The following is a 16719-nucleotide window of genomic DNA, read 5'->3' as shown; positions in this document are numbered from 1 at the left end:
AGCATGGGCCAAAGATGTGTGAAATGAGTTTGGGCAGGTCCTCATGTGTGTCCTCACTGAGGCAGAGGGTGATGGCCTACTCCCCATGTGCTCTGGACTCATGGAGCGCTACCGGAGAGCTGGGGAAGCTCCTCCCCAAGTCCTCTATGTGGACCGGGACTGTTGTTCTGAAACCGGGAAAGGAAAGGCGGCTGCAATGTTTGGTGAGTGGGACCAGCTGATTGTCAGGCATCTTTGAATGGGATGCTTCGGATGTGGAGAGGCTGAAGGAGGCCAAGAGGGCGACAGGCTGTGAGCCCAATGCCAAAGAACTAGGAAAGCATTGTCGCCGTCGCACTCGAGGGGCCCAGGACACAAAGCAGCTCATTGACAAGTTGCTTATGGACTTCATGGGGGCAACGGACACCATGGGCATCAAGCTCCTTGACCAGCAGAGGATGCAGGAGATCTGGCACACCCAGCAGCGCCACTTAGAGTGCATCCAGTACGCGCCAGGTGTACAGCTGTACAGGAAGACAGGAGAGGTGACCAAGGGAGGGGTCATTCTTCCCTTGTACCGATGTGCACGTGGCTCAACATCCCTGGAGTCGTTCCACCTGAACTTGAATCGCTTCGTGCCAGGTTTGCATTACACAAAAATAGCGTCTGTTGTTTATTTGTGTGTGTTTGCACTATATGTTTTTTTTTTTCATGGTGATCTGAATTTGTTTTTAGGTACAAAAGCAAATGCTTTGCATTTTCAAGTGTACCTGTTGGAAAGACTGGTTCCGTGGAACGAGGCACGTGGGGTCGCTGCAGTCGAAGGTGCCAGTAGTGAGGAAATCAGCTATGGCGGCCAGCTGATACAGTACTGCAATGCACTGAGCCAGCAGCTTCTGGGTCTGAAACTGGCAACGGATTACACCAGCCCTGGTGAATACACAGGTATTGTGTTCATGCAGACATTTTACTTAAGCTGTATTTCACCCATGTGTTATTAAAACAACTATGTGGTACACTCTGTATTTCTACAGGAGAGCTCATTGGTGTGGAATATTTGTATTCCCAAACCAGCAGAGCGTTTGAGGAAGATGTAGGTTTAGATCCTGATATTCCAGATGAGATTCGGGATGAAGACCTGCAGGATGATCTGGAAGGTGATGAGGGGTTTGAGGATATATGCCATGATGATCCCATTGAATTCGTGGAGCTCGAGGGCACTGACCTGCAGCCCCTTCAGGAACAGACAGCGGCCCTACACCCTCCTGGTCTGTCCTCATCCCAGACGGTCTCAGCAGCTGAGTCTTCCTCTCCTGCCTTGTCCACTCAGAGCCACGTAAATTAATAAACAAACTGTGTACACTGATATTTTATGGTGTGTGATGATGTCGATATTTCATTTGGGCTTTATTTTGTAATAATTAATGGCTGACTGTAGATTATCTCACATATTCCACAGCTATATGAGTAGAAAAAAATCCTTTCATGTTGGTAAATTTATTTGATGATAGAGGAGTTTAGTCATTTCTTTTCATGTACAGACGGAGAGTGTGGGACCAGATGGGCAAGCTGGTTATGACCATGTTATTCGCCTGGCCAACAGTCTGATTGCCCTGTGCCATCAGGGGTTTGTCACTCAGGGTAAAGTGGGTGAGATCGTTATGCTGTGGAACAACATGTAAGATCATGACAAGGCCCCTCTCATCTATACCCCCCGCCACTGTGACAGACAACTGAAGGGTTGCTTCAAGGTCAGCCATTCAAAGACCAATGTGACCCCTGGCACTGTAAGTCTGAAGAAGTACTGGTTGCTTTTGTTTTTCTCACTTTCTGTTACTTCGTTACCATTTAATTCTCTTGAAAGTTCTTTGTATCTTGGCTATAATTATAACCAGTCTCATAATCAATGTTATTCACTTGTTTGATCCTTTTTCACTTTGCAGATGCTTCCATGGTGCAGGTGGACCGGCTCAGTGGCCCAGCACAAGCCGTTTGGTGGAAGCCATCTGTCTGGCTCTCTGCAGGATTTACCCTGCCGGTCAGACCATCCCCGGTGTCCGGTTAAACCGATGGGGTATTGTCACAAGGGACTATAGATTGATCCGTGATATAGTCCTGAGCAGCACCGGAATCATGGCTCGGACCAATTTAAAACTCTTTGAGCTAAACCAGCTCACCGTCTCCCAGTGGTAGGTTTAGTAATTAATTGTTCATGTTTGCATCTGTTTTCATATTCATTATCATTTTTAAACACAAATAATAATTATTGTCTTTTCTGTACACAGGCACAATGACTGTATAGAGGCAAGATGGGGAGGTGTTGCAGCAGGACATTGAAACTTTTACTGCTCCTTTGGTGGCCCCTCAACAGCTCCCACCGGTACTGCCAAAACTACTGGAAACGATACAGCATTGACACTCATCCTTTGGGTTTGAACTACCTCAGGATGCGTCCGGACAGGCAGCAACGCGTTCTCGAGGCCAGCCTCCTCCAGTGGGCTTGACGGCAGCAGCTATAGCCAGACCTACACCTAAAGTCCCTCCAGGCACAGCCTACTTCTGCCACTGCGTCTGTACCTGTACCTTCTGCGTCTATAGTTAAGCCCATACCTTTTGGTGCTGCGCTCGTTCCTGTTGGTGCTGCGCCCGTTCCTGTTGTAGGAGCATCTGTTCCAGTTGCAGCGCCAGATGAAAAGAGGGTACCCAAGACCACAGCGTGGCGGCGAAGGAAGTTGGCAGAGGCAGCCGCAGCAGCTGCAGCTCAAGGTTTGAAACCTAGAAAACGGCAAATACCTCAGCAGTTCATTTGCCAAAAGTGTGGCCAGCCAAAGACTAAAGAATTTGGCCACAGCCAGTTCCGGGGCATGCACTTCTGTGCAAAGGCTTCTGGGAAAACCGTGGCACAATGGATGGAGGAAGTCAAGAGAGGACAGACAAAATAAACAAGGACACAAAATGTATATATTGTAAATATGTTTATTTCATTTTAAATCAATCATTTTATATATAAATAAACGTACATTTCCTTTTTCTAATGTCTGTTTACATTTCTGCTTTATTACATATTTGTGCAAAACTTAGTCTACCAAAAATGAGTGACTCAAAAAAAATCTATTAAAGAACAAAAACATTACATGTATAAGGTTTTACAATACCATAGTTATTTTATTGCATACAAGAGACAAAGAACCTGTCAAAATTAATTTTAACTCACTTCCAAAAACACACTGCCTATATACATTTACATATGGTTGTGTTAATATAGTTTTTGAAAACTGCACTAATGATTTCACTTACATTTATTGAAATACTAATGGATAGAGAGGATTGAAAATAAATACCACATTGTCCAGAAGTCTGAATCCTTAATTCCATTTCCCTGCGAAAGGGAAATGCCGGTAAATCCCTAATGACGGTTGCACCGCATGCGCTTTTATCTCTTCCTGGTCATGACGTCACCCCCCATGACGTTCATTCTTTCCATTGGATTAGTTGACACGCAAAAGTAATGTAGGCTATACGATTGTTTCATTTACAAATTTTAATTCACATAACCAAAAGTTTATTTCTCTATCAATCTGTTTCATTCTCTCCCTGCTCTCCTGTGATCTCCTATCTGAAACTTCATGTCCTCTACATATCTGGATCAGCTCCTCTCGGTCTCGTTTCTCTCGCCTGGTGCTGTTCCTCGTTCTATCCTTCGCTGCCCAGGGAAAGAAGGACGATAGGTAGGGTTTCCAGGTCTGTGCAACAAAAGTAGCCCAAAAAGCCCATCGGCTCTTCTCCATAGACTATTCTCTACTGGATTTGTGAGTCTGAGGGATGTTTTAGGGTGTTGGAGCGCCGAAATCATACTTACGGGGTCGGAAATTAACCCACAGGGAAAAAGTTTGCCCATGGCAACAACTTAAAAGCAACCCAATTCCACTGGAAAACCTCGGACTTGGCAACACAGCCTTCGAATTGGGAAAGCCTTTGTCGACCCGCTGTGATGCAATCGCCCCCTGAATTGGCACACAGCTAGTGACACACTTCACAGCTTCTGGCACACTGGAGTCTGGAGCGATGAGTGAAGTGTTCAGGTCACAGTAATGATCTGATTCTTCTGGATTCTTCTGGACTGATCTCAGAGTTCAGGTCACAGTTTTCCTTCATTCAGATCTCATATATTATCTGGACTGAACTGATTTATCTTTTCTCTGAGCTGTCAGAGCATCAGGTCTGTTCAGGAGGAAGTTTATTTACAGTAAACTGGATTAGAACAGAATAATTGTGCTCATACTTTCACTGATCAAGTGTTTACATTGTGATCAGAGGATCTGAGTTTACATATTTCACATTTATTAATAAACTGACATTTATCAATTTTACTACAGATTTCTATTTAACGATACATTTTCAATCGAAAGGTAATTTACACACACACACACACACACACACACACACACACACACACACACACACACACACACACACACACACACACACACAATGATCTTACTGTCTATATGAGGATTCATTTTATGTTATTTCAGTGACATAAGTTCAGCTGAAGTATTAATGTAAGATTATTAATGTGAAGAAAAAAACCAGAGACTCAAACATCTAACTGTTACTGATTTATCATGCAGCTCAAAGCATTATGGGTAGAATCTCTCAACAGTCTATTCTGATTCATCAACACAGTTTCACTGATGATCCATTATAATGAAACCCAAACCCAGGATAGAGTGTGTCAGTGAATGTAGTCTGGACTGTGTGTATGAGGCTTATAGTGTCAGAGACGCGGTAGAAGGACAGAGTTCTTGCACTGTGATCCACATACACTCCTATTCTACTGCTGATGGACTCTACAGGGAGTTCAGTCTCTATGCTATTGTGTATGAATGAGTAACTGAAGGAAGAGCAGATCAAACTCCAGGACTGATCATTATATCCAAACCGACATTCATTACCTTCTCCCTTCCTGCTGATGCTCTTATATGACACTGATATATGCACATCACCAAACACACCACCACTCCACTCAATCTCCCAGTAACAGCGTTCACACACACGCTCTCTACACAACACCTGCTCATAATAATCAAATCTGTCTGGATGATCAGGATACGACTGAAGCTCTGGATAAGTGACCGTTATTACTCTGTTCCTCTCAGACAGATTGATGTATTCATTCACTGTGTTCAGATCCAGAGTGAACTGATGAGAATCTGATGGAGAGAAAACACATCAGAATCAGGAATTATGAATATGTCAGATGTGTCTAATATCCTGTGCAAATCATCATTATTCATCATCCAGGTCCCTCACACACCCCTCTTAGTAAAATAATATTGTCTAATCGTCTTCTCTGAATATTGATGTTGATTATTATTCTGTTTATTACACCTCCACCCATTCCACATTATTATTTTACATTTTAAAATATATTAAAATAGAAAACAGTTATTTTAATTAGTAATAATATGCCACAATATTGTTTTTACTGTATTTTTGATCAAATAAATGAATACTTCTTTCAAAAACATTTAAAAAATAAACTTACCGACCCAAAACTTTTTGTTGGGGGTGTATATTATAGATTTTTATTTATAATATATATTTTGGTGTATATTATTATTATTAACCTACTGTAAATATAATTAAAAAGCATGTAAAGAGAAATTATGTTTCTAAGTGTTAAATAACCGCTTTAGAAATATGGCACTGAAACCGTTAATTACGTAGAGCAGGGATCACCGACCCTGCTCCTGGAGAGCCACTGTCCTGCAGACTTCAGTTCCAACCCTTTTCCAACACACATGCATGTAATTATCAAGTAACCCTGAACAGCTTGATAAGCTGGTCCAGGTGTGTTTGATTGGGGTTGGAGCTAAAATCTGCAGGACAGTAGCTCTCCAGGAGCAGGGTTGGTGACCCCTGACGTAGAGTAACTTGGACATGCATATTTTAAAATATATCAATGCCATTGTTTTGTCTCAAGATGCACACCAGTAATGTTTTTTTATAAGGTACGTTTATAAATGCTACTTAAATGCCTTAATTGAACTAAGGCTTAATCCTGGCTTAAACTAAACCCTGTCTGTAAAACTAGGCCTACAAGTTTCATCTCGTAAATCTTTGGCATTTTCGTGCCTTTAAAAAAGATATGATGTTCTCCGGACACCCCGTTGAAAAACGTTTTGGGTTACGACTGTAACCCTTGTTCCCCGAGAAGGGAAGGAGACACTGCATCGTCGTCATTATGACACTTTGGGGGACGCCCCCAGCGTAGCGCGTCTGAAGCTTGAAAAAAATCTGTCCAATCCTGATTGTTGCTGCGTCATGACGTAGTAGATGACGGCATAACCGGAAGATACAAAGGGACGCTCAGCACGATGAAGCAAGCGCTCTGACCGTGATAGGTGTGGCGACGAGATGCAGTGTCTCGTTCCCTTCTCGGGGAACAAGGGTTACAGTCGTAACCCGACACGTTCCCCTTCGAGGGAACTCGCACTGCATCGTCGTCGTGACGACACTTTGGGGAACGTAATGCGCACTATGCCACACCGTAATCCTGCCCGCCCTAGTGTGAAGCTGGAAGACCAGGCACACTTTAGGACACGAGCACTCTGTCGCCTGGCGTCACGGGGAGTTGCAGACTGTAGAAACGTATGATGGTGTGCGTGGTGGCCCACCCGGCCGCCCTTGCAGATCTCCTGAAGCGAGACGCCAGAAAGGAGGGCCACCAAGGAGGCCATGCTCCCGATGGAACGTGCCTTCACGGCCATAGGTGAATGCAAATTGCGCACCTCATAAGCCGTGGCTATAGCCTGGACAATCCAATTGCTGATTGCCTGTTTAGATGCAGGCAGCCCTTTCTTGGGTGAACCAAAGCACACCAACAACTGGTCTGACTTCCTCCACTGAGAAGACTTCTCCAAATAAACCCTTAGAGCTCTGACTGGGCAGAGCAGGTGAAGTCTCCCCTCTTCCGCCGTCCCATGAGGTGGAAGATGGGAGGCCTGAAGAACCACAGACCGTGCCGCACTAGACGGCACCTTGGGCACATAGCCCAGTCTCGGATGCAAGATGGCCTTAACACCGCCAGGGGCAAACTCCAGGCAAGTTGGCATTGTAGCCAAGGCCTGGAGATCCCGCACTCTCCTCAGAGAGGTGATGGCAAGGAGAAAGGCCACCTTGAAGGTCATGTTCTTTGCCTCAGCCGACTCCAGTGGTTCAAAGGGGGCCTCAGCCAACCCTTCAAGAACCACCGCCAGGTCCCAAGTTGGGAGTCGGGAGTTGGGAGTGAGCCGCAGGCCTCATTCTACCAGCCCCACGGAGGAAACTTACAACCATATGGTGCTTTCCCAAAGGCCCAGCACCTATAGGCGAGTGGAAAGCCGTAATGACAGCCACATACACCTTAAGTGTGGAGGGGGTAAGACCGGGGGAGAAACGATCTTGGAGGAACTCCAGCACTGAAACCACTGGGCAGTTAATTGGGTCCACCTCCTGGGCAGCTCTCAGCGGTCCGGCCGCGACTAGGACCGCTTGGAGGAAGCCTTCTTTGCCTGAAGGACGGTTCTCAGATCAACCTTAGGCTCAGAAGGCTTACCTCGAGAGCGCCTCCTCGGGAGGGGCGCGGGCGGCGACACTCTCTCTTTGCACTTGACGGTGGGAGGAGCTGGCAGGCGGCTGAGGCTGCCCTTTTGAGGCAGCCTTCCCCGAGGAGCCAGAGCGGCAAGGGAGGTACTGACGGAAAGCCTCCGACTGCTTTTTCACCTCCTGAAACCTCTCAGGCCAGAAGGCGCAATAGGGGAGTCGAGAAGAAAATGCTTCTCATTCTCCTTCATCCCCGACAAATTTAACCAAAGGTGTCTCTCCACACACACCATACCAGCCATGTAGCGGCCGATGGCACGGACCGTCTCCTTGGTGATGCGGAGAGACAGGTCGGTGGCTTTCCTCAGCTCCAAGATATCATTAGGAGAGGGACCCTCGCCCTCATCCAGCTCCTTAAGGAGGTCAGCTTGATAGGCCTGCAAGACCGCCATAGTGTGCAGGCAGCTACCAGCCCTCCCAGCCGCCATATAAGCTCTGCCCACCAGCGAAGATGTATCGCGGCATGGCTTGGTACCCGGGCCTTAAGGGAAGATGCAGCCTCGGGGGAAAGATAACTCGCGAGAGCCTCCTCCACCCGAGGCATTTTCCCACGCTCAGCCGCCCCCAGCACATTAGAGAAATCGAGCACTGGGGGGTTGGAGAGCCTAGCTGAAAATGTTTTTTCCCATGACTTGTACAACTCATTTTGCAAGTCAGGAAAAAACGGAAGGCCCCGGCGTGGAGGTTGAGACCGGCGCCTATAAAACCGTTCATCCAGCTTACTAGACGGCTGAATTTCTGGTTCTTCTTGTGGCCAGTCTAAATTTAATTTGGCCACAGCGCGGGTCAAAACATCCACCAGCTCCTCTTGAGCGGGTGCGTGAAGCGGTGGATTAAGCTCCACATCACCCACCCCGATGCTTAACACATCTGATTCATCAGAACCAAATAAATGAAGCATCTGTTCATCCACCTCGCGGGAAGAAACTGCATCGCAAGCTTCCACACGGGGCGGGAGAACATCTGAATCTTCAGCCGAGGATCGGGAAGATGCCGAAGCAGTCCCGTGTCCTGCTGAAAGATCCATCTGTGAGCCCCGCGATCTGCGGCGTCGCGCTGCCTCGGCAACCGCGGGCCCAGAACCGTGAGGCTCGCGAGCCTGGCCGCTTGACTCATCAAACACGGCCAGCCGCGAGCGCAAAGCCCTGAGCGGCAGCTTCTCACACTCGCTACAAGCGGCTCCCTCGAGAGCCGCTCTAGCGTGCTACGCGCCCAGACAATACACACACAGCTGGTGTGTGTCGGTGCCTGTAATGTAGCGCGGACACGGATGCACACACCGTCTAAACTACTCGCTAGACATGTTCATATATTGTGCTTGATATCACTTGCAAATATATATGGGACAGACAACAGTAAATATGACAAAGAGATCACACAGAGCGCTTTAGCTGAAGAGCAAAAAAGCTAATGTGTGTGCTGGGCGTCCCTTTGTATCTTCCGGTTATGCCGTCATCTACTACGTCATGACGCAGCACCAATCAGGATTGGACAGATTTAATTCATGCTTCAGACGCGCTATGCTGGGGGCGTCCCCCAAAGTGTCGTCATGACGACGACGCAGTGCGAGTTCCCTCGAAGGGGAACTGCTAATTTTCATGATCAACTCTAAATCTCAACAGTCATGTTTTCTTTCACCTTCTACAGGAAGAACAAGAAAGCACTCAGTGAGTTTCTCTGCTTGTTTTCTTAGTGACTTACATTGTAGGAAGTCGTTTCTGGTTCTTGGAACAATGTTGGTGAAAGTGACTGTGGAAATCAACAGACATGAAGAGTGTGATTATCATGTCAAGAGAAAATGATCCCTGCATCCGTTCCTAAGACATTTCTAATATGATCTTCTACATGATATGAGATGATGGAGGATCATTTCTGAGAGCAGAATCTCCAGGACTTTACCTCTTTCAGAGATCTTCTTCAGCTCCACTTTGCAGAAATCCTCCAGTTTGTCTTTCAGCTGAAGGACAGATTCTCTCACGCCATCAAAAGAGGAGAGAGAACTGAAGGGATTGTCATTTACGTCTGTATATTCAGGAGGAGCTGAGAGAGACTGGAAACTCTACAGAAAACAGAAATCAAAGCTCATCACCTCCACACTTTATCAATAACCTGCACTACTGTCAGATTTGTGCAGCTCTTGTTGATCTTTAGTAACTCCCCTCAATCCAGCACTTTCACAGCATTAGCTTCATTCTTCTCATAATGATTACATCATGTTACAGCTACAAGTTCTAGCGTTTGCCACTTACACTATATGTGAACTTCTAGGAAAACACTTGTATGATCAAACATCTGGCAACAACATTAATGTAAAAGATCAAGTGCATCAATGGTGTCACATGGCAGAGTTGAGTAGATTTGATAAAGTCTTTGGCTCATTCTCATGAAATGTTTCTCTGTGAGTCTCTTGCTCAAGTCCACTATGATCCTGTTCTTCTAGATCTCTGTTACCTGCAGGAATTGGATGTTGTCCTGTGTGTGTGAAAGCTGCTCCAGCTCAGCGTCTCTCCTCCTCAGATCATTGATCTCCTGCTCCAGTTGCTCCAGTCGTTCTTCAGCTCGACTCACTGCAGTCTTTTCCTGATCTCTGATCCACTGTGTCGCCTCAGAGCGGCTTCTCTCAATGGAGCAGATGAGCTCAGTGAAGATCCTCTCACTGTCCTCCACTGCTGTCTGTGCAGAGCGCTGTTACACACACATCACAATCACACAGTGTCTTCAGTGAGTCCTGACTGAGACATCTCAAACTTCTCTTCTTCTCCAGACTCACCTTATGAGACGCCACAGCCTCTCTCAGCTGCTGAAGATATTTCTCTCTCTGCTGGATCCTCTGCTGGAACGACCTCTGTGTCTTCTTCAGCTGGTGCTAAAGGACAAACCAATGACAGGAGAAACATCACACAAATCATCAGTTAAAAAATTATGAATCCAGTATCGGTGAAGTATTGAGATTGAGCGGTTAAATATCTTGCATGGTAAGGTTATTTTAATCAATTTATTTCATAAATTTTATAGGGATAGTTCACCCAGAAATATGAATTCTTTCATTGTTTACTCATCCTCATGTCTTTCCAAACTTGTATGATTTTCTCTTGCACAACACAAAAGAATGTATTATGAATAATGTCTCTGTTTCTAGGGCTAAAACAACGTTCAGGCAGAGAGGGTGAAAACAGACATTAAATATGTAAATGTATCTAGTAGAGTCTTAAACAAAATGATGAGCCTGTAAATGAGTATTAAGAGACTCCTTCAAGTTCATACCTGTTTCTCTGTCCTCTGAGCTGCAGCTGATACAGTGCTGTGGTTTTTATGTTCATCCATCACACACAACACGCATATACACTTCTGGTCAGTGCGGCAGAAAACCTCGAGGATCTTTTCGTGTTTCTGGCAGATCATCTCCTGCAGTCGTCCAGTGGCATCAGTCAGATTGTGTCCCTTTCCTTTAAAGTAACTCTCGTGTTGTTCAAGGTGATTCTGGCAGTAAGAGTTCAGACACCCCAGACAGGACTTGACGGCTTTGTGTTTTCTTCCAGTACAGACGTCACACTGCACATCTCCAGCTCCAGCGTAACAGTCAGCAGGAAGTTTAGTCTTCTTCAGTTTCTCCACCACTTCAGCCAGAATGGTGTTTTTAGCTAAAGCAGGTCTTGGACTGAAGGTCTGTCTGCACTGAGGGCAGCTGTAGACTCTCTTCTCATCCTCCTGATCCCAGCAGTCTGTAATACAGATCTTACAGAAACTGTGTCCACAGGGAATGGCCACTGGATCCTTCAGGAGATCCAGACACACTGAACACACAAACTCACCCTGAGAAATCCCGGCTTCTGCCATTTTACTGCATAAATACAGAGACACAAACTCACAACAGCTCAACTACTGTTCAGTTTCTCTTTCCCTGAACTGAAACGATTTCTTGTTTCCTGGTTCTGTTTTTAAGTGACGTGTGCAAAACAGGTGTATCTGTAAAGCAGCTTCCTCACTCCTTGTCCCACACACATTGTGTTTAATCAGTCTCAGACACACACTCAAAGAATAGAAGTTACAGAGAAGCAGGACAACACTCTTCATAATTCAGTAATTCTGTTTCATAAATACGTCACTGGTACCGCAGGACTGATAACTGTGTCCAGTTCCTCATAGGGCTGGGACGATACACCTATCTCCCAATTCAATACTATCACTATACTTGGGTGCCAATACGATATAAAAAAAAATAAAATAAAAAATATAATAAAAAAAAAACAATCATCTAACGCTTAACATCAAAAAGACGGTATCTATGTGCTTCTCAATTAGAGGAAAAGCTAAATGTACTATTAAAATAGATCAAGAAGCAATAGAGGAAGTTGAGGAATTTAGATTTTTAGGTATTATTCTGGATTCCCAACTCGAATTCAATATACATATTAATAAACTCTGTAAGACTGTCCGGACAAACCTAAACTGTTTTAGAATGATTAGGCATCTTATACCGGTCAAGGCAGCTTTGTTGTTTTTTCATGCTATGATACTCTCTCATTTATCTTATTGTGTTACTATATGGGTCCAAGCCTTCCAGACAACAGTCAAACTCATCATATCATTATACAAACAAGCACTGAAAATTATGGATCAGCAACAAATTATGTGGCATCACTGTTTAATTGTACAGAAATACAAGCTTTTAGATTTTGATAGTTTTATTAAGTTTTCTTTTCTTAAGCTGATTTTTAAATGCACAAATAATCTAGCTCCAGCCGTACTCTGTCCTTTTGTGACAAAAATAAACACAAGGAGAGTTGCCACTAGGAGAGCAGCGGGTGGTAACTGCATAGCAGAGGGGCGCAAAACCACTTTTGGCCAGTCAAGATTTTCAGTGATAGGGACCCATTTTTGGAATGATTTACCAACAGAAATAAAAACAGAAACGGACCTGAAAACATTTAATAGAAAGGTGAAACACTGGCTGAAAGAAAATCAAATATGTGGACATTGAGTCATTTTTGTTGGTGCTGGATGTGATGTGTTGTTTTGTGTAATGTGGTCGGGATTGTGTAAAATGTCAATGTTAGCCTATTGGCAAGAAACCTTTTATGCAACACATTTAGTTATGGCTTTGCCTATGATAATTATGTATGTAATAATGTGCGCTGCATTGTCCCTGACAAATAAACTAATAAATAAAAAATAAAATATGTATTGCGATTTTTAAGAATTGCGATTCTACAAGTACAGTGATTCGATTGTGCAATTTATTGCGATTGTTCTATTATTATTTTTAATACTAGACCCTAGGGAACAGTTGAATCATACACTAATACAGACATGATGTATAAGATGAGTCATATTTACAAAAACAATTCATCACATGATGACAAGGTTGGGATAAAATTTTACCTCAGTACAAAAAGTTGTACCTCATTTGGCTTTGTAATATGTGGTAATATTGTGTACCTCACACTCACTTAAAGCTGCAGTAGGTAACTTAAATTTTTTTTTTTTTTACATATTTGTTAAAACTGTCATGTCCTGACAGTAGAATATGAGACAGATAATCTGTGAAAAAAATCAAGCTCCTCTGGCTCCTCCCAGTGGTCCTATTGCCTATTGCCATTTGCAGAAATACACCGCTCCCGGTCAGAAACAACCAATCAGAGCCAGGAGGAATGTCTTAGCAGTGTCAATCACGCTCACGTACGCACTGATCACCCCTCTCTTGCACAGCGCGAGCGTGTACCGTCATTCAAACTCAAGATTGCCGGTGTGCTGCAGCTGTGCAAATGGCGGAGAAACAACCTAAACTGCCAATTTCTCGAGTGGCACCTGGTCATAACACAAAGAGGTAAAAGGAAAAAGACCGATGACGACAAACAAGCGAAAAAGAAAGAATTAGACAGAGCCCATTGACTCGGTGTCAAAGCTATAGCAGCATATCATGTAGATAAAATGTCACGCACTGTGGTGGGCAACAATTGAAACCTGCTAATTCACTGGCTTGTCATGTTGCTGATATAATGTACTAGCAAACCTTATCTAGCATTATATCGCTAGAATAATTATTTACTGTAACGTTAGTCACCGTTATATTAATGTTATCTTACAAGCTATTTATAACTTATAGAAAGAGTGCAACGTTATAAAGTTACATGTATTGCAAAATACATAATGATTTGAGGGCCAAGTTTGTAGTCAAAGTATGGGCAGGCCATAGTCAATGTAAAGCATATTGTTGATGTTTCGTCCCGTGGCGAACAGGACGGCCGAGGGATGTGAGAGAACGGCGCGAGGCCGGTGGTGCGATTGCTAATGAGCAGAACCTGTGAAGGTGTGGAGGGAGGGCTGTTTTTTCCCCCCAGCACCCCCGCACCCCCTGTCGAAAATGACTTCCCGCGTCTCTGGGGGGTTGGACCTGTAAGTTGTGCTTGTTCAAATTTTCAGGCTAAGTCAACGTTTTCTCAAAACACCCTACTGCAGCTTTAATACTGCTGGTCCAACATCATTTAATGTGATGTTTGTCATGTGCCGGACTGTCAGACCCTTTTGCAACTGCAGGTCCAGAAGTTTTCGGTTTGTTCCAGTGTTTTTGTGGTGAATTATGTTTCTCATCTTGAACACGTGTGTTGGTGATGCCAAGTTATTTCGATGATGCTATCCTCACAACTATGTTCCTTTTTAGAAAGAAATGGTATTGGGGAGGATTTTCAATCAGGATTTAGACCGTATCATAGTACTGAGATTGCTCTCATTAGAGTCACAAATGATTTGCTCTTATCATCCAATCGTGGTTGTATTTCTCTATTAGTCCTACTCGATCTTAGTGCTGCATTTGACACTATCGATCACAACATTCTATTAAATAGACTAGACAATTATGTTGGCATTAGTGGAATTGTACTAGCATGGTTTACATCAGGGTTGCCCAACCTTTTTTGACCCAAGATCTACTTTTCAAGTAGCCACCCTCCCGAGATCTACCAGTCCAGTGTCAACATCGCAAACCCACACACATCGTTTCCAGCCTGCACTAACTAACCTCACAACTCCTTTTCTTAATAATAATAATAATATATTTTTTTATAGTGCCTTTCAAGAACCCAAGGTCGCTTCACAAAATAATACAAACAGTTGACAGACAAAGAGACAAGTAATCTGCTTATTATAACAATTAAACAAGCATAAAAGCAGATGGAGACAACAACCAATAACAACAAATAATTAACATGAGAAGTTATATAATCAAAGAAAACATACACTTTGATAAATAAAGCATGTAACACAAAAAATGAAAGACAACAAGAAGTTCTTGTTGTCACACAACTACTAGACATCACAACACAAACCCTCCCTCTCTCAAACATGCACAGACAAATTCCTCTCACACAGAACCAGTTTGTATTGTGCGCTGTATCTCTCTCTCTCTCTCTCTCTCTCACACACACTCTCTCTCACACTCTCTCTCACACACACACACACACACACACACACACACACACACACACACACACACACACACACACACACACACACACACACACACACACACACACACACACACACTCACTCTCTCTCTCTCTCTCTCTCTCTCTCTCTCTCTCTCTCTCTCTCACACACACACACACACACACACAAAATAGTCATAACTTACCTTGATATGAACCAAACAGAAAAAAAGTACTCACACGCGTCAATATCCTTCTTCAGTTGCACTTCTTTAATGGCCTTTTAAATGGCCTTCACGATCTCTGTTTTACTTTTAATGTCGTCAAAAAGGCTATCGGCTGCCTCGAGAAAGCCTTCCTTCACAATATCGCTGTCATTGAATGGCTTCTTGTATTTAGTAAGGACGTGACTGACGCGATAGGAAGCAATAGTTGCGGCCTTAAAGGGTGTCGTACACCGGATGAGAAGCGCAGTGCCGCGTCTATGACAACTCGAGGTATCGCACGCCGGACGCGCCCTTTTCAGTTTATGGCCAGCAATATTGTTATGTTTAAGGACATTATGGAATTAAGATAATGTCTGTACGATGTTATGATTGTACTGTACAATCGTTGCTTAGTCTGCAGTCTGAATTCACTTTACCCCAGAGCGTCCGTTAACTGAATGAATTGAAAATTATCACCTGAAAATCCGGTTACACCAGCAATAACTTATTTACTTACAATTTACTCTGGATCTTCGGTTGGGTGAAGATTGACTGCCGCGCTGCAAGCTGTGCTTTCAAATCCCGCACATTTGTTGCACGTTAAGGCATTTTTGCAGGGAAATCCCTCTCGTAGCTACCGTGTACTGTTTTAAAATGCCGCTCCAGATTTCCTTTCTTTGCCAACGGCACCGTTGCATTGCATATCAAACAAACAGTATTTGAATGAGAATAAACGTTTTTAGGAGCGTGTAACCGCTGTTCGCTAGCTTCTAGCTACTGTTGACAACTGTCAACCTCCTGTCATGAATGCGTGACCATAGGTTAAACGTGACCAATATTTTTATTTTTCTCTTTTTTTAAATACTTTTTTTGTGGACGTGTTGACAAGGACTCAAAATATAGGCTGTAGTGTACATTTAATACAAAATATAACACACATAAAAAAAACTTTTATGTTTTTAAAAAATTTCTACACTCCTCGCGATCGATTTGGGATCAGTCCGCGGTCTACCAGTAGATTGCGATTGACTGGCTGGGCACTCCTGGTTTAAATCATACTTATCTGACCGTTATCAGTTTGTAGCAGTAAATGAAGAGATGTCTTATCAGTCAAAAGTTCAGTATGGCGGACCACAAGGCTCAGTACTAGGACTGTTGCTGTTCACTCTGTACATGCTACCCTTAGGAGATATTATTAGGAAGTGTGGCAGGATGGGCTATTGCCCCCTCCCATTGTTGTAATTTAAGGTTTGGCCAATGGACTGTAACCATGGGTGTATAAGAGCACGGAGTGCTAGTTGCAGGTGTGTGTCACTTTCAGGGGCCCGTGACGTCACTGACGCGCCGCTGCTGCTTGTATTGGAGTCGAGTGTTGACATGCAGTGTTGATCGTAAAGACCGCTTAAGCTTCTGAACCACTGACTTGTGTTTACTGGTGTGTTGCCGGTTGGCGAATCAAAGGT

General features: G+C 44.1%; 1 protein-coding gene across 1 annotated transcript; it reads right to left on the bottom strand.

Moving 5' to 3' along the window:
- Nucleotides 1-2939: 2939 nt before the first annotated feature.
- On the bottom strand, nt 2940-11557 carry LOC143718313 (tripartite motif-containing protein 16-like). The gene is made up of 6 exons (XM_077209370.1): nt 10891-11557; nt 10397-10492; nt 10078-10311; nt 9526-9685; nt 9328-9375; nt 2940-5192 (listed from the first exon to the last, which is right to left on the bottom strand). The coding sequence occupies exons 1-6, from the start codon at nt 11461-11463 to the stop codon at nt 4657-4659; spliced, it is 1647 nt and encodes a 548-aa protein (XP_077065485.1). The 5' UTR covers nt 11464-11557; the 3' UTR covers nt 2940-4656.
- Nucleotides 11558-16719: the final 5162 nt, after the last annotated feature.

The sequence above is a fragment of the Siphateles boraxobius genome, unplaced genomic scaffold, assembly GCF_051911475.1.
Source record: "Siphateles boraxobius isolate OS27281-9 unplaced genomic scaffold, OSU_SipBor_1 61, whole genome shotgun sequence".
Classification (NCBI taxonomy): Eukaryota; Metazoa; Chordata; class Actinopteri; order Cypriniformes; family Leuciscidae; genus Siphateles; species Siphateles boraxobius.
The sequence above is the reverse complement of the archived record's forward strand: the minus strand, read 5'-3'. Positions and strand labels throughout refer to the sequence as shown.